The sequence below is a fragment of the Poeciliopsis prolifica genome, unplaced genomic scaffold, assembly GCF_027474105.1.
Source record: "Poeciliopsis prolifica strain line A6 unplaced genomic scaffold, Auburn_PproV2 SCAFFOLD100, whole genome shotgun sequence".
In the NCBI taxonomy this organism is placed as follows: Eukaryota; Metazoa; Chordata; class Actinopteri; order Cyprinodontiformes; family Poeciliidae; genus Poeciliopsis; species Poeciliopsis prolifica.
In genome coordinates, this window is record NW_026562475.1 from 927,486 (window position 1) to 955,170 (window position 27,685).

The 27,685-nt window shown below is 36.9% G+C and overlaps 1 protein-coding gene across 2 annotated transcripts in view; it reads right to left on the reverse strand.

Moving 5' to 3' along the window:
- Nucleotides 1-27,685, reverse strand: part of gfra1a (gdnf family receptor alpha 1a) — a 100,359-nt gene that overhangs the window by 66,430 nt on the left and 6,244 nt on the right. The window contains exon 4 of one of the 2 annotated variants that reach the window (XM_055023408.1): nt 14,467-14,634. The exons of the other annotated variant lie outside the window; for it this stretch is intronic. Within the exon in view, the coding sequence (XP_054879383.1) occupies nt 14,467-14,634 (168 nt within the window). The remainder of the gene's footprint in view (nt 1-14,466; nt 14,635-27,685) is intronic. 2 annotated transcript variants of the gene reach the window in all.

The window sequence follows — 27,685 nt, forward strand, 5'->3', positions numbered from 1 at the left end:
AAAAATATTCGAGTAACTGGTCATTATTTCCCCCACATAAAATGTTGATTAAACCTGGGATATAGTTACACTTACTATAGAAGACCTATAGGAAACAATTGTGGTAAACAAATAGCTTATTTACCCAATGACATAAGTCATGCTAAAGATTCACAGCCTTCCCGACTTAAACTGACAGTCAAGAGTGTGCACACGATTCTGAAACTGAGAAATTATAAACGCTCATTTATATGTCTGCGCGTACGCATTAGAGTGGATGATGTTTCCATTTATCTTTCAGGTGTTTTCGCTATATTTGCATAACTTTCTGCGCGCAACGTAAACCAGCTTCCAGCTTCAAGCAGTTGATTACATCGAAGTGTCAGAGATTACGCCAGGGAGAGGCAAGCAGGAAAGCAAAAACTGTTGCTTTTAACTTTATTTCCCCAAACAGACTCCTCTCACTCTCAAGATCTCCACAAGTGTTCACATAAAAGTAATTATCGGCCCTGTTTTATGACATCAATCGTCAAATCAGAATTCTTCTCTCTACAGCATACCTTCATAAAAATCTGAAAATAAATACGGATTTTATAGAATGCTTTTAAAAAGAAGTCACTCCTTTGGATGTTTTCCCATTTCTTGCTTTTACAAATAAATCATAATCAACAAAATGTGCCTTTTTCTGACATTACAACTTTACACACGCACACAAAAAAACAATGGCTAATGTTAATGTAAGAACTAATTTCTACAAGATAATTACATTTAGATATAAAATAAGCCACTCACTACCTACAGATGATGTCCATTGAGAGGGTATAGGCAACAGTTGGCTGGACCAACTTTTTAATTAAGTCAGTCACCTTAAACCAGGGAACATTTAAGAAATCACATATTTATTGTTCAACGTGTTCATATAGTTATTTTTACTTTGTAGAAATCAAAGTAATGACTACTGATTTTGGGGAATTTTTTAGGTAAAAAAAGACATGTTATTGAACACAACTGATTTATAAAACAAATTAAGAGGTTTTAATAGATGCTGTATGTAGCATAAAAATACAATAATTGTATATTCTTTCAATCATCTCTATATAGCATCTAATTATTTTTATTTTATAGTGTGGCAAAGAGAAACCAAGAATCCAATCAATATCCTCTTAAGAGGTTTTTCAAAGTAAGCTCCCACTTCAGTATGATCCCTTCTGGCAACAAATGGAAATCAAATGTAAAAATAAAAATGTTTTTAGTTTTGGGGGAGGGGGTTAAAACAGAAAAAGTCACTGATGTAATTCTGTTTCTCAAGAAATGTTTAAACTGAAAATAGCCTTCAGTGAGCACTTTACTTCCACTTATAAAGCAATAAAGCCAATCTGCATCACTTACACATCTTATTTTCTTCTCTCATTTAAAGCACCATATGCAATTTTTTTTGAACAATTAGGTTTTTTTGGTAGTAATATTAGCACAGGAACCTGTGAAAGATAAAGAAATGTGTTTAAACAACTTTTTTAATTTTTTGAATAACTTTTTGTCTTTATTCCTCATGTGTTCTCCCAGCATGTTGAGCAAATCTCTAACAATGACATTTCTGATTTCACCCCTTCAGGCTGTACGTTGCGCACGTTAACAAAAGTGTGCGTAAAACGGCCGTGACTTATGTTGTCAAAGCTTCCCTGCAGTGCGCTCCTCTAATTGGCCATGTCTCTGTGAGACCAATCAAAAAGGGCAGATAATTGGAGCAGCGGGTGGCTGGATAAGAGGTCACAAAGGACACACTCAGACAGACAGATTGTTCTTCTGCTCGCTGCTCTCTCTGGGTCTTTTTCTGGTTTCTTGGGGTGAAATTACATCCTTCATTTGGCTGCTGCAACATCCATATGCCATGTCTCCTTTTGTCTCCAGTGTGAAGGAGCCGCAGTGACGTTCTCAAGCTCCATCCGAAGCTCATTTCTGAAAAATAAGGCATCTACATTTCTGCTTGCAGTCTTGTGTTAACTTAATTGATACCTGAGCACCTAAATAGACTTTTTTGTTGTCTGTTAATTTGAATTAGGTTAAAAAAATAAAATGAATAAACATATTATAAAAATTCCCTTCTCACCCACCGCGGGTGGTTCTTATCCTCTGAGCTCGGGTCCTCTACCAGAGGCCTGGGAGCTTGAGGGTTCTGCGCAGTATCTTGGCTGTGCCAAGGACTGCTGCACATTTCTGGACTGAGATGTCTGATGTTGTTCCTGGGATCTGTTGTAGCCACTGCTCCAGTTTGGGGGTTACTGCCCCGAGGGCCCCGATGACCACAGGCACCACTGTGGTCCTCACCTTCCAGGCCCTCTCCAGTTCTTCCCTGAGGCCCTGGTATTTCTCCAGTTTCTCGTGCTCCTTTTTCCTGATGTTGCAATCACTTGGTATTGCTACATCTACCACAACGGCTTTCCTCTGTTGTTTATATATATATATATATATATATATATATATATATATATATATATATATATATAGAGAGAGAGAGAGAGAGAGAGAGAGAGAGAGATCTATATATATATATATATATATATATATATATATATATATATAGAGAGAGAGAGAGAGAGAGAGAGATCTATATATATATATATATATATATATATATATATATATATATATATATATATAGATAGATAGATATATAGATAGATATATACAAAATATATTTTTTTTGTTTATATTTTTTTTTTGTTTTAACATGATATTAATACAATGGGGTATTAGGGCAATTGTAGATATCTTTTTTTAAAAAGATGGACATTTTGGCAGAAAAATTTCCGCCTTCAGAGATCAATCTCAAAATTAATTTCTGAGATTAATTTAGAGATTAATCTCAAAAGTTGTCAATAGAAAATAAAAACATTTCTGATTTTTAAAAGTCAAAAATATTCTAGAAGAAACTCAAAAATTTTGAGATCGTCAGAGATTTTCAATATCAAAGCATGTTTTTAATGAGGTCATAACATTTTAACATGATGTAAAGCTCAAAAAAGTTGTTTTTTTTATCCTACTGCCCCTTTAATAATATACACCCCACTGTGGGCCAATAATGTACAGACCAATACAATAGATCAGATTATTAAAGCATATTTATTTCAATAAGTCTATCACCAAGGTATACCTATTGTATATATTAAATTGACAAAGACTGGTATTTTCCTGGTAATTTTGTGAAGTCAACCAATAAAAACACAACATTTACAATTAGAATATTACATCAAAGCAATAAAAAATATATATTTCTGAAAAGAGAAATGTGGGTTGAATGAAAATTATGTTCAATAAAAAGTACATACTTTTCATTCAAAACATACTTTTATTCAGACAAAATAGACTCATTTGGATGTATGTTTTAACTTCCTGAATATGGTTTTATATGTTCTTCTACTGGGGACAAATTTTAGCAAATCAACATTCCTAAATCCACATATGAGGCAACAGTATCTTAAATCCTTTCACCAGGCAGCTGGTGCAATTTCTCCATTACACCACACTGGCTTAACACATATGCAATGGAGTGACCGTGTTCTTTTACTCCAGCTATTATGCACAAACTGAACATTTCTGTCCAAATTGGATTTCACCAGCAATTCCACAAAGCTTCTGCAGGGGGAAAGCGGAGGTGTCCTTGTGATTAAAAGTATGGTTTTGGGTGTAACAGGGAAGTAAAAAAATGAGGAGTAAAATGAGGACCCAAACGATAATTGCTGTAGAGAGAGTTCACGCTGGCTTATTGTGATTAACTTCGCCCATGTCTCACCGCGACACGACCTTCTGCAGAGACAATAAGATTAGCTACAGCAGCAGCCGGGCCGAGACGGATCTGACCGAGCAACATCTGTTCTCCTCTTCCTGATTTACACTCCACACTCCACAAAAAAACAAACAACAACAACAAAAAAAAACTCTCAAAAGATACCCCCAGAAGTGTTCTGGTCAACTTTATCGACTGCTTTTATTTTCCCAAACTCTCACTGAGCTGAAACTTTAAACAGACAGGAAACATTCCTATTTGGAAGTCTCAAGACAACATATTCCTCCTGAAGCAGTTTAGTCATTTAAAAAGATTTCACTGCATTCATGTGTGTAGTATGCTACTGGGGCCTAATAGTCATATAAACTAATTCAGACCTTGCTCAACGTGTAAAAACACAGTAGACGCCTCGGCGCAGAACACAGCCCAACCTGGCATAACTGGCATGTTGAGCACATAATCCCAACCACAACACGGCACAAAGGAGAGTGGGATTAGAGCAGGGAAAAAGGGAACGACAAAAAAGGAGACCAGGTTTGAGATGGAGAGAAGGAAGGAGCTGAAGAAGAAAGGGGTGTAGAGGCGTTACCATGTGAACGAGTGAAAATTTTCAGGAAACATCATCAATAAAAGTTATACAACAACCCAATATCAATTCAAAACCAGATATTTTTAAAACACAACTTCTAAATGTACAAAGTACAAACATTTTGTTAATACAGTCAGTATTGGTGTTCAATACTTCACATTCTCCTACAAATCTTATACCAAGTTAATAATGGAAAATTGGCTCAGTGATCTCAGATGGACTTCACACTTTATTTTTTTCTTCTATTCACATTGGGAAGTAATTCCGTCAGCAGCTAAATAGCAGGAGATGAATTGAGTTATCGTAAATCATGCAACTTTCCCACTGAGTTAATCTCTAGTCAGAGAAAGCAAGTCAAACATCTTAAGATGGAGTGTGCTTGAGTGTACATTACTTTGAGTTCCCCCACTTGTAAATGAAATTGGTTTCTTTTCCAGTCGTAAGCGCATTTGCACTGAGTACATTTCAACCTTCACTTCCCCAAGTTAAGATGCCGGAGCAGCAGCGCTTTGCATGTAAATCTCCTAAAATTTAAGCACACAGCCTACGCTTGCTGGCTTGCTCTCTGTCTGTCCCCCCTCTTTTTTTTATTACACCAATACACACGCAATCTGTCTCTCTCTCTCTTGCTCTCTCTCTCTGACCTCCACAAAAACACTCATGCACAAAGCCGCACAGCAAAACCAACTTAAACTTACTAGAACTCCATAACTTGATTTCCCGTAAATGCACCGTAGGGCGATTCTGAAGTGAGTTGCTGGCAGAGGAGCAAATTCAAGAAGAAACCCACACAGTCTGCTCTGCAGACAGCAAAACGTCTCAAATAAGACACGCAAACACCTACACACTTAGATCAGCATTCAACTGCCTGCTAAATAACTATAAAAACTTCCTTTTTCATTTTAACGCCCAACATCTTGTTAAAAGTGAACAGCAGACTCTGGACTTAACAGTAGTAAAAAAGAGCAAAGCAGAAGGTCTAAAGATTATAGTTAGCTATAGAGTCATTTAAAATGACAAACTCTCATTTCCTACTGGTATTTTCCTGTCGCTTTTGCCCTTTTTCACTAGTTAACCCTGATACTTAATCTCAAACATTTATGCAAAAAACAGTTTATTGATTCATTTGGTGATGAAAAAGACAATCATGTAGAGCAGTTGGGCCACAGAAACAGAATTTCCTGGGATACATTCAACAACATGAATTCTGATAATTGAATCTGTAGGCTGCTGCAGAAGCAAGCAAAGAAGCTACAAGTTTTCCACAAACAAATTAACTCAGTAATTCTAGCATCAGCATCCAAATGCTATTATTTTGTCTGAGATGACATTTAAAATTTGCAACAGTATTTGTGTTTCCATCCCACTTTCATGCAAATTTTGAGCAAAACTTAAAAATATCAGAGAAAGCGAATGAGCCATGTTTCCACAAAGCACAAAAGCTATTAGTGTGTTTTACACAAACTAAGTAATTCACCCTCCTGCAGGCTTAGTGCAACCCTCAGGAGAAAGGCAGAAAATGTCACGGTGGGACAGAGGGATTGTCTCATAAGACCATCATAAGACCCAAAGTAAAAACGTGTTATCAAGCACGGTCAAATAATTTTGGCATCAGCACAAAAATGTCAGTATTTTGTCTGTGAAAACGTTCAAATTTATAAAAGTAGCTTTGTTTCCATCGAATTTTTATATTATATTAATGTGACCGACCACATGTTGATAATTTGGTTGAACTATGGGAAAGCATTTGAATAGGATTAGATTTGTGCTTCTTCTGTTCCCACATGATTTCTTTATAACTAAGCAGGATATATAACTGAGAAGGATATATTCAGATAAAAAAAATGATCAAAGTTTATTTGTATAGCACATTTCAGCAACATTTCAACACATTTCAATGTGCTTGACATCATAAAAACAAAACTATGAAGTGAAAATAGGATACTGCACAGGCACAGTTAGTGCTTTAAATATATAAAGAAAAACACTTTAAAATGATCCTACTCAGGATTTTGCCTTCTCTTTCTGCCAAAATCAATCATGTAATTTGTCAATTCCACATGCCAAGTCCTTCAGCTTGTCCTTTGTGCGTAACATGTGGAGTCTGAAAAGCTCCGCGGTACCACGTCAGAGTGGCCGCCAGCATTTCATCTCCCACTGGCTTTCTGCTGATACTGTATGCAGATGTCAGCAGGAAGGAAATGCCCCCACTCATTTCTCAGCCCCAGAAAATGGCACAGAGGCAGCCCTCTGGTGGAAATGTGTTCATGTGTGTGTCATCATCAGTGATTTTAACGGATAAGCTCCACACGCCCAACAGCAGCACATTGTGAATCACCCATCAGGACACCTGGCACTCTGCAGCTCGCAAAAAAACAAACCCAAAAAGAGGCTGGCTATATGCATCAATGTCAACGTAAAATACACGCAGGATGTGCGTTCAGGCTGTTCCGTCCTCTTCCTATGGTCGAACCGCATATTGTATCCCTTTCACCTTGTCCTGCCTCTGGCTGGACAGTGATAAGTGCCTCGTTCTCAGTCAATGCAAAGATGTGAATAATGGATGAAGTACAAGTTGTGCGGGACCACAACAGAGGCACTGCATGATGGACACGGACGCAAGAAGAGACATGGCAGGAGCAGCAGGAGTCTCAGTTAGCCATCTTCCACCTGTCTTCTTCAATTCCATTTTTCATGTCATGCCATGCTGTCAAGACAAATCAGTTATTTTATACCAAAAATAACAAAATTCAGTCACCGTACAATTAATTCCACTTGGAAAGTTATTCTCTCTAACAGCCCGGAGTGTTCTCGCACTCAGTCGGCTGGACTCACTGTTTAGTGCTTTCTTTGACCTTAAAACCACTCGCACCATGTCGGCCTCACACAGTGAATAAATGAGGCTGTCACCTAAACGCAAACACACATTGCTCTCCGTTCCCCGTAGGTAGTACAATCATGCCAACTCCAATTCCTATAATGTTCTTCATATTTTATGTTGGGATCTTTTTTTTTTTTTTTGACCATGCATGAGTGCAATGTACACACTGACCGAGTCTGAAAGCAGGCCTGGCATTTTGTGAGGTGTTTTTGCAGCTCGGTGCCAGTAACCTGTGGGGGTATTTGCGGGTGTCTGACTCCTCTCTGGTTAGTTGTCCAGCAAGGTTTCCTTCAAGGCTCAGAACACACTCAGTGACCTGTGCTGATGTGGTTGACTAAATTATAAAGATGGTTGTGAGTGTTGAGAGCATCCAAACATCATCTTTAGTATATAGGAAATGCATTTTGAAACTGAGGCCTAGCCAGATTTCTGGGGAAACTAATACATGTTTAGGTGTTTTGGCCTTTCATCCACATATAAATGCCATTTATTGCCACACTGTTCAAAGTTTTAATCCATTTAGATCAGAAGACAGAACCAACTATCAACCTTATCAGCTTGATGTCGCATACAAAATAGATTGATGTAAAGTTTTTCCACTGAGCACTTCACTGTGTAACACCATGAATGCATAAAATGGACCTTTGAGCAGAAATCCACTTATGTCTGCCTTGAGAACACCAAGTCCTTTGTGAAGTATGCCCCAATGTGTGATCACCTTTATTATCTCATCTTATCCCAAGGCAGTCACAAACACAGCCTTCATGCAGGCATGATTTGGACATTCGAAATGTCTGGGTTAATTGTTGAAGTTCTATATAATTTATGTAAAAGGTAAATATTGTGTTCGTAATGCTACAAAAATAATAATACTAACTAGGTCTAGTTAGTGGGCCTAGTTAGCCCCACTAACTAGACTAATCATGAGGACACTTAATGAAATACCTGACTAAAATGATGTTTTAAATTACTTTAACACTTGTTTAAAAATGCTGGGAATAAACAGCTTCACTGCTTTTCAAAAATCTATATTCCAGTTTTTCTTCCATAATCAGAGTAACTGGAAATGGCTAATTTTGTTATCAGCACAAAGGTTTACAAACCATCGAGAGAAAATATGACACACACTCATAATCGGCGCATCTGGATTCATGAGGTTTATGAGATTTTCTTCACCACTCTTCAGTCTTTTTCTGCATTTATTTTTATTTTAGGCTTTTAATCATGTTCTGTGTCAAACTACACCCACAAACCAGGTTGTATAATGAAGAGCCCAATGAATCACTCCAATGTTTGGAACAAGAGTCGTCTTCTGGACAGAAACATTTTTTGATGTGAACTTTGAATTTCTTCTGTTTGTATGGACGTGCAGATAACTATGAAAAAAAAGGGAATTACCAAATCCATGACATGACCTCTTTAAAATAAAGTAATTCCTTTGGGCCTTTTCAGACGGTTTGAAGTGCCCTCTTCTATCAGCAGAAACAGATGCATCACTTTCATGAATTATGCATTTACCACATCAAAAAATGGTCCCATGATTTCTGAACATCATGACTCAGTGCTCTTGACTAATGCTGCACACTTCCCATTAAGAAATTGACCATTTCAGTGATGTTATTATGTTTAATGACCTTTCTAAGAAAGCAGACATATCGTTTGCTATATACCTTTCATAAGAAATTTCTGATCCAAAGAAAATCTCAAAAGATTCCTTTTGCGGCCTTTCACAATTTTTTCTTTCTTTTTGGGAATGCTGATGTAAAATAATCTTTTTCTTTCCTGCAGTTCTGAGTCATTTGGCTCAGGAGATTTGATGCTCACTCAGTTTATGATCACAGCTTATTCAAAAGATAACTGGCAAATGGTCAAACTTTAAACTGAAGACGCCACAAGAAAACGACCGTCTGTCCCCCGTGGAAGAGAAAGTCATTAAAGCTTCTCAACTTTGCCTGTTCCCATCAGGTCATTAAAGATTAGGCCTTGTAGTTCCATGCTTATACTTTACAAAGTTAATAAAATCAAAGCAAGGTTTATGTATCACAATGTTGTTTCAAAGTGAACAAAAATATCACTATATTTTAGTAGTATCATATGGACCTGATGGACTACAGTAATTAGTATATACAGGCACTGGAAGACTCTTGACTGAAATGATCAGAGATCACCTGGTAACTTATGACTAGTTAAATTTAAAACCATAGTTCATACTGTAAGTGTGCAGGAAGAAAATGCCATCATGACCTAAACTGATCCACCTGACTGTTGTGAACGACACACGTTTTTCTGGCCTTTACCTTTCATCCTGGCTGTCATTAAAAACCATTACCTGCCAGGCAACTCCAGAACTTAGCGTCTTCGCCCAGCACAGAAATGGGTTCTATCTTGCACAAAGCACTTCATATTGTCTCTGTGAAAAGGTGCAACTCTCTGAGCGAAAGAAGAAAAAGGGGAAAAAAAGGCTTTTTGACCTGTCAGAGAGAAACGGTGAAGCTGCTTTCTGACATGTGCACTTTCAATCTGACATGAAGCTTTTGTATACAACACAGATTTCAGGAGAAGAAAAACACAGCTCAGAGGGAATAAAAGAAAAGGACATTTCTATTGGCAGCTCTTATGGTTTTGACATAGATATTCTCTGTTCGTACAGCAGTCTGGGATGGTGTAGAATCTTCTTTGGAGTATTTCGTGCTCTGATCCTAACCAATGACAGGCATCATTTTGATATGAGAGATACTTTGACATCTTTACTGTGATAATCCTTAATGTTTGTTAGCAGAAAGGCTGCTTTCTCTTGGGCAACATGCCCAGCTGTGCTTCCTGGAGCTACAGTCATGTTTAACGTATTCTGTTAAAAACAAACCACTCTAGTGCTGCTTACTTTTAAGTTTTTTCCAAGATAGTTGCTTTTCCATCAATTATGGTCATACAAAGCCCTCAAAGATTATTTTTTCTTCTTCTAAATCAAATTTCTCTAATTAGATAGATATTTAATCTGTCTTTACAGCTGTGCCCGTTTTTTATTTTGATACAATGTTCCATGCTATGAATTTTTATACCACTTCTAGTTCTGAAACAAAGCAGCATCAAAAACACTCAGTTATTACCTGGGACAATAGATTCTTTTCAGAGATAATTTTGGAGGAACAATATTTACAGTTGAGTCCTAGGAGGCATCCAAATTCCTGCTGCAGAGTGCAGGGATTCAAGTTTTAATTAATCCTAATGCAGGCATCCCTGCAGGAACACACACATATTAATACTCCCACATTCAAACGCACCGCCACAAAACACACACAAACACAGAATACAGAGCTAACATTTAGGGCTCAAAACCAAAAAGTGGAAAGCTCAAACTCTGCATAGACTCATCTCTAAGAAGGTTTGTCAAAATAAAAATGTCTATGAGCTCAGATAAATCTGATATGATGATGATGACGACACGGACATTTACATCATTCTTAACGTGTTTTTCCTTCTCCAGCACCAAATCTTCCATTAAACTACACAACTATTTGTATCCATAGCTAATGTAGGATTCAGGATTATGTGAATGTCTCTACATGGCAGAGTGCTTGTTCAGTCTTCAGTGTTTGGAGCTGATTTAGCAGCATTCACTACGTCACAGACTTCATACTTCCACAAATTTAGGTTTACTTACTAGTTCGGCACTGATAAAAAAATCTTAAGTCACACATATTTTCCTTTCAAACAGATGGACAATATTTAAATTTTCAAGGTGTCATTGATTATGAGTAAGTATTTAACTGCCAGAGCTGGGGAATAAATTTAAGAGCAGTATGTTGTTATAAAACTTATCAAAACAAGAAAATGTATTGAAAAATCATAATATATTATCTTTCAAACAAAAAAGGTTTCAATAGCAAAGCAATACCTTTCGGAAACAATTCGACAGTTGATTGCACTTTTTATTGCCTGTTGTATTGAAAACTTTCTCGTTATAATGAATACAAAATAGCATAGCAAAAATGTTCTTGCTTTTAAGAGTTTTGTGTCTCGCTACAATGACAAACTTGACATAATCATTTGGTTTTAAGGAGAATTCTTTCTGAGAAAGGGATACCACTCCTGAACGGATACTGACTAGAAAGGAATTTTCTATAGACGACGCTGAAATTTAAAATTCAGGGTAGCCAATTACTGGTAGTGTTTATTTTATTTTGTTTTAATTATTATTCTCTTTCTTATATTGTTCTCCATTTTTTAGACTTGTGATCAAATATTTTCCATATAATTTGCAGTGTGTTTTTATCCCATCCCAGGAGCATTAACATGAGATCCATGATCTCAGTGTTTAGTGTCTCTAAAAAATGAACACTGTTTTATGTTTAAAGTTTAAATATGTAAATTTTATTTTTAATGGGGTTAATTTGAACTGAGCCCATTAAACTCTAAAAGCAAATGTATTTATAATTGACTTTATTTATAACTGGCTGAAGATCTGATGTAATGTGTGACAGATTTATAACTGTTTGATTTCTTGAGGCTTATTTGTCAGATTAAAAGTACCTTTTGAAAATAACAACCTTTACAGCTTCAGTAGTTACATTTTTGTTCAAACTGTTTTTATGTCCTGACAGTAGAATATAATACAGAACATAAGCTCCTCAGAGGTCCTACTGCCATCTGTAGAAATGTACCACTCCCTCTCAGAAACAACCAATCAGAGCCTGGAGGAAGGTCTTAACACTTTCAATAAAGCCTGAGTACACATTGCCCACAGTCTTCCCACTTTCACTGCATACCATATTGCCGTTGAACTGCAGCTGTGCTACTTAGCAGAAACACAACGCAACGTTACAGAAAAGCTGCCAAATTCATGAGTTCCCAGTCAGCTTTGCTTGTTCAAACTTTCAATCAAAGTTCATTCCACTGTGTTCAACATTCTTTTCATTAAGTCAACATTTCCTCAATTTTCATTGTTTGATCTAATATTCTCATCCTAAATATCTGTTTTGATTAGGTTGAGTAATAAAACAGCAATTACCAGAAGTAAAGGCCTGAAAACATCAGCCTGGATGTGATTAGTTTATATAATGTGTGTCTTGGTCATTTACAATATAATTTAATTAATATGAATGTTTATGACCAATAATGTGCTATTAAATTCTCAAAAGTGCAAGTGTCCAATTAGACTTAAAATAGTAGATATATTTTACTGCTTCCTTCTAACTGTCAGAAATCCTCATTCAGTCACTGCAAGTGAATTATTGTTGCAATATATTTAGGAATACTTTCTATGACACAGATGAATCATCTGCAGCTGTCACATACATTATTTCAAAACTTTAAAGGCACAAGATATCAGATTAGGAAACTGGACAAAGCAAAGGAAACAGATCATTTCTGCAACTGCTTCTAAAGTTGTCAGTAAAAAGTTGATATTTTAGCTTTGAAAATATTCCAGATCAGCTTCTTTGAAATGAAAAAAGGACACCATGCATTTGTCAGCAAATGATTTCTTGGAAAAAAATCTAAATATCTTCTAAATAAAAGAATGAGTATTAAAACAGGTGAGTAGAGAAGTGAAATCAAGCCCCCCATGATCGTGATTCCAGCTCACAGCCTCATTGATCCCTTAACCTGCAGTTAAAAGTGTTTGCCAAATTGAGAGCATTTCTGTTTCTGATTGGCTGTGAATGAATGCTAATGCACATCCACACATAAATGACGCTCTGTGCACGTGGCCTCGCTTCCTCAACTGATGAATGCTTTTTTGATCTTTGCTGTGAATATATACATTTACAAGGAGTTGTGTTTGAGCACAGGTTTATGAACCTGTAATGCAGTAAATTAATTCAAACACATAGCAGGTTGGCTTTTCAGCAGGTTGTGATGTGAAATGAATAATTTTCCTCCTGCCGACGCTGCCTTCAATCAGCTGTTTTTTGGCCATAAAACTAATGTAGCGGTCACGCAGAGTGACTGCCCTCTAATATGGAAATTCATAATCCAAAATGGCACAGGGGGACCATAAAAACCAAGCATTCCCTCTGGTTCTTTCTCACTCCTTTTCTTGCTTCCCCCTCACATCATCCATCCCTGTCTCTTCTTGGATAGCTGAACGGAGAAACACAAATGTGTTGGAGATGATCCTGATAGACAAAACGGTTGTTCCGGACAGATAATCAAGAAGTTTTAATGGGTTTATTTCCAATAAGACAAAATGGTGAGGTTTAAAACACTGTTAATGCGAATTTGGCTTTCAGTGTTAAAATACTGGGCTGTGCAATGTACCAGAACCCACACTCTGACTGTCAGTGAAACTTTTAGCAAGGATAATGAGCACAGGAAGATCTACTGTACTTGAAGGTGATATGACCACAGTTTGACTTACAGAATTTAACTCAAATGACTTCAAATCTGTTACGTTTAAAACACTAGGTTGGCTAGCACACATTTGACATGATTAGCAAGGCCTGCTGCTGAAAGTAGAACATAAATCAGGAGTACAAAACAACTGACGATGGTGCTTTTATGAAGGAAAACAGGTAAGTCAAAGTCAACACTTTGACGACCTATCAAAGGTAAACCATCAACCAGAAAGATTTTATAATGTAGCATAAAACCTGGCCGATAATACAATAGCAGTATGTTTTGCAAAATAAGTTTTCCTAGGTAGACATATGTGGAAGGGTCAATATAGATGTTGCATGTTATTGTTTATGTCCACAATTTTGCACATGGACACAACGCTGGAGGGCAAAAAAAAATCTATTCTTTTAATTACCATCCATGGCCGCATTGCTGCAGTAGAACAATTACGTTAACTAAATGAAACGTGGATTTGTAGGTATTACTTATTTAGTGTGGTGCGCCACAGCAAAGGCGTTGGTGTATAGGTTGCTGAATTCTGCAGCACATCTACATGCTAAGGTTGTAAAAGTCAAGCTAGCATAACTGCTCTACTTAACTTTCCTTTCCCATTTCTTTTTAAACAAAAAGTTTTCCTGACCTGTGAAAAAGGACACACTTAGATCCTGTTGTCTAGTTGTCATAGTGTTGACAATTAGCAGCAAAGAACTGTGTTTTATATATCACACCTTATTTATGATTTAGCCCATTATGTTGTTATCTTGAGAGCTAAAACCAATGGCAGTCATTGTCGGCAAGGCGTTGCCTGTGAGACGTGACATTGCAATTTGCAATTTGTTTTCATTTCTGTGAAAACAATCATACATGATCAGACACAAAGACACAACATTTCTTTACCCAATATGGCCCAGTTGGGATGAGCCCTCCTGTTTCTACTGGGATCCTGAAGCTCCATGGAGGGGCTCCCTCTGCCCAGAGTAGCCTCTCTTGCCTGGGACACTCTGCCCTGGGCAGGCCCCCTGCCTGGAGCTGAAGTGGCAGAGCTGCTCCATGGTTCCCCACCCTCTGTAAAAGATGTGCCGACTGAAATTCACCAGGGCTCACAGGGAGGTCAAGACACCAAAAGAGCAAAAGGGGAAACCCACAGGTTAAAAGGGTTCAGGGGAAGACCTGGCAGCAGAACAGGAACAGAAAGCAGTTCGTCAGGAGGAGAGAGTAACATTCTGGGTTTCTGTTTTTTCTATGAAAGTAAAAGGTGGCAGAAGGTGAACAAAGGAGCATGATGTGTTACGGTTTAAGGTTACACAGCAGGAAGAAATTGAAGACACGCCACATAGGAGAGGTGAAGAAAGCGGAACTTTAGCCTGTAAAACCACCAAGGAGTATAGTTCTTTCTCGCAGCAGACATTATGAGGAGAAGATTTCAGCGCTTTAATCAACCACAATCACAGCAGCTCCGTACCTGCTCAGAGCAGTCTTCCACAACCGACACAACGGCAAATTAGGAGCTGCAGCTAAAGAACAATCTGAGCACTGCTCGGCTAAATTGCCAATTGACAAACTGCACAATTCGAGTGAAGATAGATCACTGTTTAGACCACTTATGTGTGAAGAGTACACAAAAGCAAATCGATTGAACAGTCATGCTAGCTAGCTTGTTTCAACAAGCAGGAGAACAGAAGCTCTTGAAGTTGCTCTGCAAATTGGGGGCGTGTAGTTATAGGTTTTTAGCTAAAGCAATAGTTATAGATGAAACAAATGCAAATTTATGTATCAATGCCCTTATTTAACATCTTTGAGAGCAAAAAGGCTGGATCAGAACAAAAGCTCATCTCAGCTTCTTCTTTTTTTTGAGTATTAGTGAGAGTGTGTGTTGAGAACTTATTTGTTGTTCAGGCATGCTACTGCTCCATGATCAAAAGATGAGGGACAGAATGGGAGAGAAGAGGGAGAAAAGCTATGGGTTAGAAATGCTGCTTTTATCAGGGCCGCTGAGGCTGTTGACCCAACATGAGCACATGGAACAGCTTGTGAATTCAATTATAATCAATCTAATCGCAAAAAAAGTGCTGGGAAAGAGGGGACATTATATACAGAAAAACATCTGGCAGCAGTGCAAATGTTTTTTATTTGATTTGCACTTATCCCCTTTTCATTTAGATATAATGCAAATACCTGAGGTTTAGTATTGACTGATACTGACAGAAAAACAACTGACCTGACTTAAAACATTTGTTTTTTATTCTAACACAGACATAAATGCACTGAATTACAAAAACGTTTGGTAGCTCTGTGACAGCACACCAACAGCTTCACAATCTTGGTCAAACTTGTAAAAACAACAGAGGAAATAGTAGCTCAGAGCAGTTTACCACAGTCCATAAAGGATTGTGGTAAACTGTCCTACATGGACTCATCACCGCAGACCGGTCCAGTTGTAACATGGCAAAATGTGAAATACCTGTACATGCCACAATGAATTGACTAAAGCTTAAAAATCAAGAAAAGATCTGGGATTAACCTTCACCTCATGCATAGGTGTGAAATTTCACTACCAGAAAAATGTTTATTCTTCTCGGAATAAAGAGTTTAGCTGTGGCATTCTAGGAGTTAGAATGTCACAGCTGCCAGCGGATAAACACCTGCAGCTTGACATAATGCTTCAATCAAGACTGAGATGTGGAACTGCAGGCAAAGACAGTTTTCTTTAGTATGTGACAGCAGCTGGAAAAAGAGCTTCTTTGAAAAAGTTTACGAAATTATGCCAAAGGAAACACTGGAAATCAGTTATCTATAATCTATCAAAACTAACAAAAATCATGGCTGAATAGGACAATAAATTCCAGAGCTCAACAAATTGAGAGCACATTGTAAACTAATATTTGCCTTAAACAAGCCTCTGTAACAACTGTTTTTTGCTGATGTACAGATGAGGGAAATGTAAAGTATTTAAGATCAAAAGTGCTAGAGCAGGCTCTTATTTCCATAATGTTCCTCAAAGGTCATTGAGTCTAAGCTTTCCGAAGCATTTCAATAAAATGTTCACAGGAAATTCCATTCAAAAAAGTGCAAAACTGGTTCGATTAAATAGTACTGCTGATAACGTTTCGGGGCAAACAGTGATTTTGTTTTATTTTTTTTGTTTTGTATAACTACAAGCAACGAGGAAATTCCACTCAGATGAATGAAATTGTATGAAAGTATCTGAGCACAGAATAGTTAGCTTTGGTTAAGAACGTTATTAAGAAACTGCAGGACAAACGAAACTCCCTAAAGGCTCGACCAGGGCTGGTTAATCCTGTGATTTGACTGTGTGCAGCTGAGAGCTTAAAACAAAAGATTAACACAAAGCCATGGCTTTATGGCACCTGCCAGTGGTCATTCACCACATTGTGTTTTGCTCTGCCAATTTAGCATGGCACATTCTGAAAGGAAACTGTCAATCCCACATCCAGAACAGAAAATGACTAGAGATCTCCTTTGCTTTTGACTTGTTCAGTACCTGTATCTTTATTAAGTTTTACTTTATACTCAACAAGGCCAGGAATCTTCGTGTCAACTGATTTTAAAAGTAGGAAAACAATTACACAAGTAGTTTCTCGTGCAAGGTCATCTTGGGATGGCACAAACAAAAAATCTCTACAATGTCAATCCCATCATTGACATATGGCAAGTATTTTCTACTTTCTGGGTTGTAGAAAAAACATTTGGTCATAATGCATGGAGTTTGAACATACTTTTGATTAATTTGGTTTCAATAACATGTCTATACTTGGTAATGGTGGTTTTCCATGCCCCTGTTTCAACTCACCTCTAAGCAATGCCTTAACATCTTGTCAAGCTCAAACAAAGCCCATTATTCACAACACACTTAAAATAAATAGTTTGTTTTAATAGGAACAAAATATCCATCCATCTTGAACCAACCACTGTTTTGTCCTTATTCAAGATTGGGCCACAAAGTTAAAGCCGAGTTCACTCAGCAAGATGTTCATGATTTTTGTCCCCATTTATCCCTTAACAATCTTAAGGATGCCCCAGGTATCAAGATGACCCTTTCAATAATCTTAAACAATATTCCTGCCATGATAACAATTTGTTAAATATGATCTTTAGCCAATGGAAAATCACTGTGATGGTAGCACTGGAGGGAATTCAAATTAAGAAAACAAAACAACTGCCATAATGCACCAGAAAATCCATTGGACATCAGAGATCTCTTTTTTTTTTTTTTTTTTTTTCACTGTTAAAAATAGTCTGCGAGTTATGGCCATTGCTTCTTCTCAGTCGACTATGTTTATTTACTCTGAATACACTTTTGGTCTCAAGATTTTGTGAGATGTCCCATCTGACATCTGAATGTTGGTGAGTGAAATTGGTCCGTGGTGTGGTATGTTAAATGTGCTGTAAAACACCTACAGGTTTATTCTTTTTTTTTTTTTAATCAACATGTATAGGGTCTCTCAGGTTTTGAAAATCAGTCAACAATTTTACAACTTTGCTATCTCCCAGCCATAACAGGTGCAAATGGGACACATTTCTCTCACCAGAGACATTACCCAGCTCATTCCCAGGGAAGCCCAGGTGTTCCTAGGTCAAAATGGATACACAGTCTCTCCAGTGACCTGTGGGACGGCACAACCTGTACATAATGTTTCAATCAAGACTGAGATATGATGTTGGTGTAGCATCTCAACAGATGCCTGAATTGTTTTTACATACAAACAAGTGATTTCCACAAAATCCACCCACTTACATATTGTCTGATACAACAGTCAGCGTATGGGCAAGATAAGTACCAGTGAGACATCAGCTTTAAAAAGGCAATGATTGGTTTTTATGCTTGATTACACGCGAAATATCAGGGAAAAAGAACTTAAAACTCATATCTTTCTTATACCTTGAAGATATCGCTGTACACTTTTACAACACAGTCCTTACCTGAGTCTCTCTGCACTGCCTTAGCATCTAATTCATACATAACCATCTGTGTAGGAGTCTGCAGCTGTATGTGAAAAGTTAATAGTCCATATCTGCATGCAGTATAAAAAGAATAAGCGGGAGGCAGACCTGGCACAAGCTCCCTCCTGCTGATTTCAGCTGTCAGCCACATTTATTAAGTATGATGAATCACCCCTCGACTTCACATCCAATCTAAGGCCTCTCAGAGGGACTCAAACCTGGTCACCTTTTTTACTAAATGATTTTCTTGGCTCATGGTGTGGCAAGTTGGCGTTTGGACTGACAACCTGTTGGTGCGAGCTGCTGGTAAAAATCAAAGTGCCAACAGGCCCACAGCTGGATGTGTCATTTTTGAAACAGCGTGGACAATTAAGTGGCCAGACGACATGCAGACCCCATTGGGAACAGGAATTTTAAAAGGTTGGTTGGGAGTTTTTCAATGAGTCATTGAATATAAGTGTTCTTTTGACCTTCCCTAAAACGGATCTCTACCTGGGCCATTGAAGCTAACAGTTATTGACGTACTATAAAAACTACCTTTCACAATGCAGAGTTTTAACTTTCTTTACAACCTTTCCTTTTAGGTCTTACATATATTTTACACAATTATGTATTCAAATATGACAGTAGTCTCTTTGTGAAAAATAAGTCTGTACAGAGATGAGACAAGGTCAGAGAAAACAAAAACCCCAAACAGGACAAGTGTTTCTCTCAGAGTGTAACTTGGTCTGGAATGGTACACCCTTAGGATAGAACCTTTGATCTTGTCCTGAACGGAAGAGCTTGAGCAGAAAACAATAAGAGGAGCAGCAGAGGAGGGGAAAAACTGAGCAATCGATAAATTCTTGTAGGCAAGGCCTCAAGTTTCCAATCTAACACAGTGCTTTATTGATTAGGCTTCAAGGCGCAGGGACAGTAATGTCAGCACTGGATCTGGGAGTCTTTAACAAAGCAAACTAATGAGGAGGAGGTTGGATAGTTGAGTCTGTGAGGCCATACAAAATACACAGAAATGAAAAATCAGAACTAAAATCTGAACTAGTCAGACTAAAGATTCCTTGCGGTGGTAAAATTATGTTTACATAAGGCCTAATGTTTACGTATGGTAAGCATTAAAAATATCAAATGTGAGGTTTTTAGGATTTAAATTTCAACATTTCCCAATCAATGACCTTTAGTAGAAATCTCTGTCTATTCCAAACTCTATGTTGGTAAATTTACTGGTTTGCTAGTAGAAGTTTCATCTTCTGGTTTTGGTCTGGGCTTTGATTAGGCAATTCCAAAGCTATAATTTTCTCCTGGTGAATCCAGGGATAACCCACTTCCATTGGAACAATAGTAACCTCTGCATGCTGTATTTTTCTGTGGCTAGTAGTTCTCTGGTGAAATTTGTGCAAATCTTGCACAAAAATTGCTCGTAGCATCAGACTATAACCCATACTCCTAGAAGACTATTGGAGGATTTTTCTCGGTAGGGATTCCTTCGATGAAATGACTTTGGTCTTCATAACTGCTCATAGGTCCGACATATAAGAGTAAAGGGGACTGTTGTCATTCCAAAATACAAGCTGTTCTAATCAGAAATGCCTGCAGCCTCTTCAATTTCTAACCAGTCCCTGTTGAGTCTTCACAATATCAACCAGTTAGTTTTAGGTTCTTGGCATTCACTATTATTGCACATTTTCTGCTTTTATTGACCCAAGATTTTAACATTGTGACATCTTTGCAGACTTTAAGGTTTACACATCTGAGTCAATATTCAGGCTGTTGTAAACAAATATTTTAGTAATCGAGTAATCTATCGATTATTCTTATGATTAACTGAGTAATTGGATAAAATAAAGAGATCAAATTAAATGTTGATAAATCTAACATGACAGCAGTATTACTATCGCATATCAACATCAGTCCAATTTTTCACATTTGAGCATCACCAACAATAAATTGCTTGCAATAATCATCCATCTGCAGTGTTCATATCTGCTCACCTGTATAAATACACCTGCAGTGCTCTTCCCCACTGTTCGCTCTGAACCGGCTACCTGGCAGCATCTCCGGGAGGATAAAAGCTGCTGCCAATAAGCATCATTTAATGATGTTCATTGGTCTCCCGAAAAACAACAAAGACTCAGACATTATCATCAATCAATAACCCCCTCCCAGGCCGAACTTGAAAACTGGACATTAAGCTGCTAACACTTAGCTTTTGTCAACAACTCAGGCGGAAGTGAAAGCACTACGCAACGCAAGTAATAACGTGGCCGGAACACAGTGAGCTAAATAAAATATAACTTAAGGCAGCTTCAAAGACAGATACATTTTCCTTGAGGAATTTTAATAATCGAGGTACTCGAATCTCTTGAGGAATTGTTTCAATCCTATTCAATAAATTAGTAGGACTTTTGGCATTTGTGAACTATTTTTTTAAGGGTGTGGACAAATGAGCAACCTATTTCAATCCATTGGTGTTTGGACCTGTAGCTTCAGTTATTTTCTATCTTGATCATTTCTTTATTATTTGTTTTTCTTATTTCTTACCATGTTAACTGATTTAGTCTCATTGTTTGTGTTTTGTATGAGTTCCATTAGACTTGTGTTTGTGCTTTTGCCCCCTTCCTCAGCTGCAACCATTCACCTACAATTAGTTCTTCTGGTACATTTATTGTTTCCACCTCATAGTTTAAGTTCTCAATCTTGGACCTGCTGGATCCTTTTCCATTATAGTTGTGCTCTGGCTTCTATTGTATTCTTTGATATTATTGTAAGTTGTTTTTTCAGTTCATTATTAAATATCCACTACTGTGTTCTTCCATTTTGGTCCTTCTAACTTTATTGAACATTTCTTATACTTTATATTTTCTCATCTTGACTTTATTTTATTTTTTTTTTTTCATTAACCTGTGCAGGGCATACATTACTGTATATATGGAAAAAGTTTAGAAATAATTTCTCATAAATAGGTGTAAACATCTGCTTCAATTCCTAGAAAGGAAGACCTTTAGAATCAGGTCAGAGCTGACATTAAATACAAAACTCATTGCATGTAATTGAAATGACTAAATGTGGGCTATTTATATACATCTTTTGAATGTTTGTAGTGATGACATGCAGCTATTTTGGTTGCTAGAATGAGATTAGGTTCAGGCAGTTGAGTCATTTAGGCAGCAAACTGATTAGTTTTCATGTGAAACGATGCAAAAGCTTTTATAAATGCTGATATGATAAATCATATCAAATACATATGATCATATTTGATCATATGATTGACTATAACACCCAAAAACAAACCAGGAAACTCATTCTTACAAAACACAAGCTAATTAGGTCAATCTGGTCATTTTTAATTTCATTCAAATCAATGTAGTAATCATTCAAGTTTTATAGTTTTGTAGTTAGTCTAGTCTAACATAAGATGATTACATTGTCTTTGTATGTCTTGTATAGTCTGACACAGATTGAGTATCACTGAAACGGTTCAAAAACTACTCATTTCCAAACAAACTCCAAGTGTTTTTCATCAAATAGGTGGACAAAACTAATTCAGGCAATTTAAAATAAAATAAAATAGAAATAATGGAGAAACTATTTAACATCAAAATTGTTTACAAAATCTCAGACCAAACTAAAGTGTTGCAAAATCTCTGTATTTGTATTCATATGTGGATATAAGAAAATGGAGATACAGGGTTCCACACATTACTGTGTGCAACAAATAACGTGTCAATATATCCACATACTTAACTGACATGATTCCCAATCAACATCATATGTTTTATGTCAGAATATCATATTCTATGATATAGAGGTTGAAGTAGTTCAACCTCTATATTTATCCACACAAAAGAACCTCCAGATGCCTTGTTTAAATCCTACCAGGAAATTGTGGTTATTTTGAAGGAAACTGATTGGCTGATATAGGCTTTAGCTTAGCGCTACACTGCCCCCTGTAGGTTTGGCATGTTTAGAACAAGGTTTCCGTGGATGAAAACTTTTCTGAAACTGATCCTGTGTGTTTGAGGTTATTTTTTTAAAGATTTCTTTGACCTGTCAACCTGTGAAAACATCTGCGGAGTTTCTGAAATAGAAGCTTCTTTGCAGTTTTATGAGGCTGATTTTACTTAGTTTAGAAATACTGTGTTTTAATAACGTCAGACCTTGTGGCTCAAGAACTAATTAGACAAAAAGTCTTCACGTATAATTGTATAGAAAGAAGATATGAACAACATGACCAACTGTCTGATGAAAGCATGCTCTTGGATAAACCCTAGTGTGAGTTGGTATTGTCTATTGGAGGCAAGCCAGATGTAGTTGTGTTTACATTGACCATGTAATTGTGCAATTATACACTTCAAAAATGAATTTGCTCAATGGAAGCGCGGTAATCTTTAAAAAGAATTCTTACTTTTTGCTAAAAAATTTTGGCACTACAAAAAGGTCTTTTTTTCGGTCATATTAAATTGGCTTATTTTGCAAAACTCCAATGAAAACACTTTTGAACATCAGTGTTCAAAAGTCCAGAAGCTAACCAAGAAGAAGACAAAAGGAAGTAGTGGTAGGATCATGGCACAACATATTTTTATCAACCTATTGTGTGAACAAACTTCACAAGTAATTTTAATTTAGTTTCTTGTTTAATTGCAAAATTGTATTTTAAAGCTTTAGTGGAAAACTGACAGTTTTCTGCACATTTGTAATGAAAATGCAGCTATTCTGCACAACTCAAAACAATCCAAACTTCCTGCTGGAGAGAAATTACAGGATACTCTCCAACACACAAAAAGATCCCGTTTCAGTCACGGAACATTCTGTGACATGGAGACATAAAAAGATAGCAGCAGACAGGCTTATCGCTAAACACTGGCAGCTTATAATGAGACTGACTTCTTCTGCAGCCAGCGGTGGAGCGGTGCTAGCTGACAGCCTCTCGGCCCCTCTGTATCAACGTGAGGGGATTTGAAGACTGACAGCCGGGGCCATGCGCTTACAGATGTTTTCACACTCCTAACACACACACACAGCAGCTCTGCTTCAAGGTTCACTTCAGCTGTGGGAGGGAATATGACGAGATTTATTTGAAGTCTTGACACAAGGAAAAGATACAGTATTGAGCTGCATTGGTTTGGGGCTTATAAGTGGTGAGTGGACGCTTCACAGAGATCCAACTGAGAGGAGGACGAAGCTTCAGGCCATCAACATACAAAGAGGGAATTATTAATTACAAAGATTTGGATTACATGTATGGATTGGAGATGAACACGTATAAAACTTTAGCTGAATTTAGGCAACAGATAACTCTGACTTATATAAAACTGGATTTAAAAGTAGATCAAGAGTTTAAAAGTCAAGTTTATTTGTGCAGTGCATTTCAGTAACACGGCAGTTCAAAGTGCTTTATTCCATAAAACACTATTATACAGTAACCAATTCTGAAACAAGTCATAGACATTATGTTTGTGAAATGCTATCATCAAAATTATTGAGTGAATATATTTATCGATGTTCCATTTACTACAAAACAAAAGTAGCAATCTTGATTTGACTATAATCAGTGTTTTGGCAGTTTGCTATTTTCCTGGAAGTTTGTTCCAGAGATGTAATGCAAAGACGCACCACTAACCACTGTCACATTGTCAAATTCCTAAACACTGTTTATGTGTGCTGGCTAAAGGTAACTGCTGCCAGTATGAATGCTAAATTTTCACTTGAGAAATGCTAAAGAGCTACAAAAGGTCATATAAGCCCATCTATATTCTTAACATAAAACACCAAAAACGAGCATCTAAATATAAAAAAATACGTAATACATGAGAGTGGGCACTCATCTATTTACAGTTCAGTGCTTATTTTTTCATAGAGCATTTCTAAAATATTTCAAAGAAAATTTATCTTGGTAAGCTTAGCATTTGGTTTTTATGCACCAACGTTCTGGAACAAACTTCCAGAAAACTGCAGAGATGATGAAACACTGAGTTCCTTTAAATCAAGGCTGTTGAGACTTGTTTTTGATTACAAGTCAAAAACAATGGAACACTGACCTACATATTTGATGTATATTTTGTAGTTGAACAGTAGGAAAGCGGGTGGGGAATTTGTCCCGTCAGGCTGTCATTTCCCAAAACACACACACACACACACACACACACACTGTCACATTGTCAAATTCAATGTGACAGTGAAAAAAACAAAAAAAAAAAACTGGTTAAAGCACATGCAGAGTCAACCCTGCTGGATCACACACAGCGTCAAAAACTCTTAGATTCCAAATAATCTCATCATCAGGAGGGTTAAGTGCCAGGGCCCAGCGCTACACAGTGCTGGCATTTGCACATCAGCCAATCTAGGAGTTCCATTCATATTCTTTGTCAATGCTATTGGCTGAACCCCCAAGTGCAGAAAGAAGGAAGACTGCAATGTTTGTGTCTGCAGTAGTTTCCAAAATTGTGTATTAATTCATATTAAAGTATATGTAGAGTCTGAAGTGAAATAGATAGCTGTAAGCATTTTTAGAAAGGATCTCAAGTATTTACGGACTTTAACTACTGACATCCAGCTGTGGTCCTCAAGCCTCGTGAAAATCAGGGGTCAACTGCAGAAAGTATCAATTATTGTTTTAGGAGATTCACAAAATCCTGACTTCCTACTTTTTGTGCATCTGACCAAAACATAAACCCATGATATAGATGTAGCTGCCGTTCTTTATGAATATAGAAGCAGAAAGCCGGCCAGGCTTGGTATTCATCTGTTTCCTGGGCCACATCAAATTTTCTGCACTCTGAGCCAATTGGTGTGGAAGTAATTCTGAGTCCACTTGAATCTCACATTAATGTTGCGTGTCTCTGTGTCGCTCCTGTCACCATGGATCACTGACTCATAAACATGGCCAACCGCCGAAAGAAAGTCCACCGTTTTGTCTAAACTCGGCGTTCTCCTCCCTTTAAGGTTACAGAAAGTCATGCGGCCCAATGATAAATGATTATTTATTTTCTTTCCTCTTCATGTGAGGCCAACCTCACTGATTACTGATTTAGAAAATTTGCTGTGTTTAGGATGAAAGAAATGTTGCACCTCATGAATATCTGTTTCTTTAGTGTCTTCCAGAACTACCAAAAATAAATGAAATTCTTGTATTCTCACAGTGACTGAATCTACCAATGAAAATTTTACAGAAAAATCATAAAAGTTTATATTATTTTTCCACTGAGTCAAAATGAGAAGACAAGGGAACATGCATACACATAACTTATACAAGTAAAATAGTTACTTGCCTCAAAAATTGCTGGTGTCTCCAATCAGACCATTTCAAAAGTTTAAACTATAATGATTTTTACTCTTGACACCACTTTAAGTTATATTTCCCCCCAAAATTAATATATTCATATCATGAGATTGAGTTCTTATGAGAATAATTTATCAGATTAATATTTTTAAGAAGAAAAATTAAGCAAGTATTAAAAACATTTTCATTTACACCCATTTTTTAAATTCATTTGATGAAATATTCTAATTTTAAATGTCATGTTTTAATCAACTGTAAGCAGAAAATCTGTAAGCCTTTATTAACAGAAATAAAGGCTGTCAAACATCCATGTGTGTAATTAATCTACATGACGTCTGTCAGCAACAAACAATAAGAGTCTATGAAAAAAAAAGCATGGTAAGTACAGAAGTGGATCTGTGATAAAAGTGAGTAAACTTGCAAAGTATTAAAAAAGAAGATGATCAAAGTGCCTTAAAGTTTAAGGAAGTAGCAAAGCAGTTAGCCAAACAAGATAGCATGAAGAGATAAGTACTGAATATGCAAACAAAAAAAATATGAGATGAGTCTTAAGCAGTCAATTGAGCATATTCAGATACAGACCGATGGAAAGCTAAAATAAAAATTCAAAAGGTTCAAAACAAAAATTGAAACAAAAATTACATAAAAATCTGATGCATCAGAATATAAAGATTAAAGATTTGTAAAGCTGGCTCACAGATGTAAAGGATGACTACCTATTAGTTGTTCTACAACTGGTTGAATCTTTAAATTGTTTATTTTTTTCTATGTTTACAGGTGGCGACACTAAACTAATTAACAAGGAAATTAGAAATTTCACCCAGCTCATTTCACATTAATTTTCCTAAAATGAGGGGGAAAGGTTGCTTTTCCTGTTGAGCTGACTGCACATAAGAAATTAAAAGTTTTATCAGTGTATTTTGTGGTATTATCCTGATAATGATAAAAGTGACAATAAGTATTTACTATATCTTTTTTAGGTAACCCCATGACTATGTGTCACAGCAATTATAACCCTTCAAACACAAATACTGCTCTTCCCAGTGACATAAAGAAGTGTGATTTATATCACTAAGCTACAGACAGTAAGTGTACTTTGAAATGTGTAGGTATTTTTTGAGGCTTTCACTGAAGAAACACTAGAGAAAATTGTAAAGCTACCCATTCCAACAATGAGGACGGTTTTGGGGTCTTTTAAATGTATATCATTGGACTTTATTGTAACAATCATGAATCAAAATTCTTATCATGGTATATGTGACTGGCTGCAAACAGTACACGAAGATAAATTCAATCTCTACTGATTTTGAAGTCTGTTGAGAATGCTGTCAAGCCCTTGAAGAATTTAAGTGCTGACAGTGTGTATGCCAGCATGGCTCCGTTTAGCTAAGATGGTGACAGTGTGTTTTATAAGAAGTCACCAGTGAAAGCTACTGCTGTGGTAATTGCTTGTGTTTCACAGCAGAGAAGTGAGTGACTCACTGGACTCTCCAGAGGGGGAAAAGGCAAAAGGCACTCTGCCCCTGGTGAAGATCTGAAAATAATTAGCAAAACAAACCCAGCAGTAACGCGGCATGTTGGACACACATGCAAGAAATCTGGGTTCACACACAGTAAAGCTGCAGGTTTCAGCAGGTGAAACTTAATACTTTTTTAAACCTTTCTAATGCTGCATTTAATGAAATTCATCCATTCATGCATGCATCCATGCATTCATTCTCTAACATGTTCATCTCTAATGGGGTGATGAGATGAACACATATTAATGTGTTCATCTCAGTTCTCAGAAGGCTTTTTATTGAAAAAGCCTTCTGTCTTAATTGTAATCCTTATTAATCAGCTGTCAGATTTATTTGACCTGTTTTTGTTATTCGATTA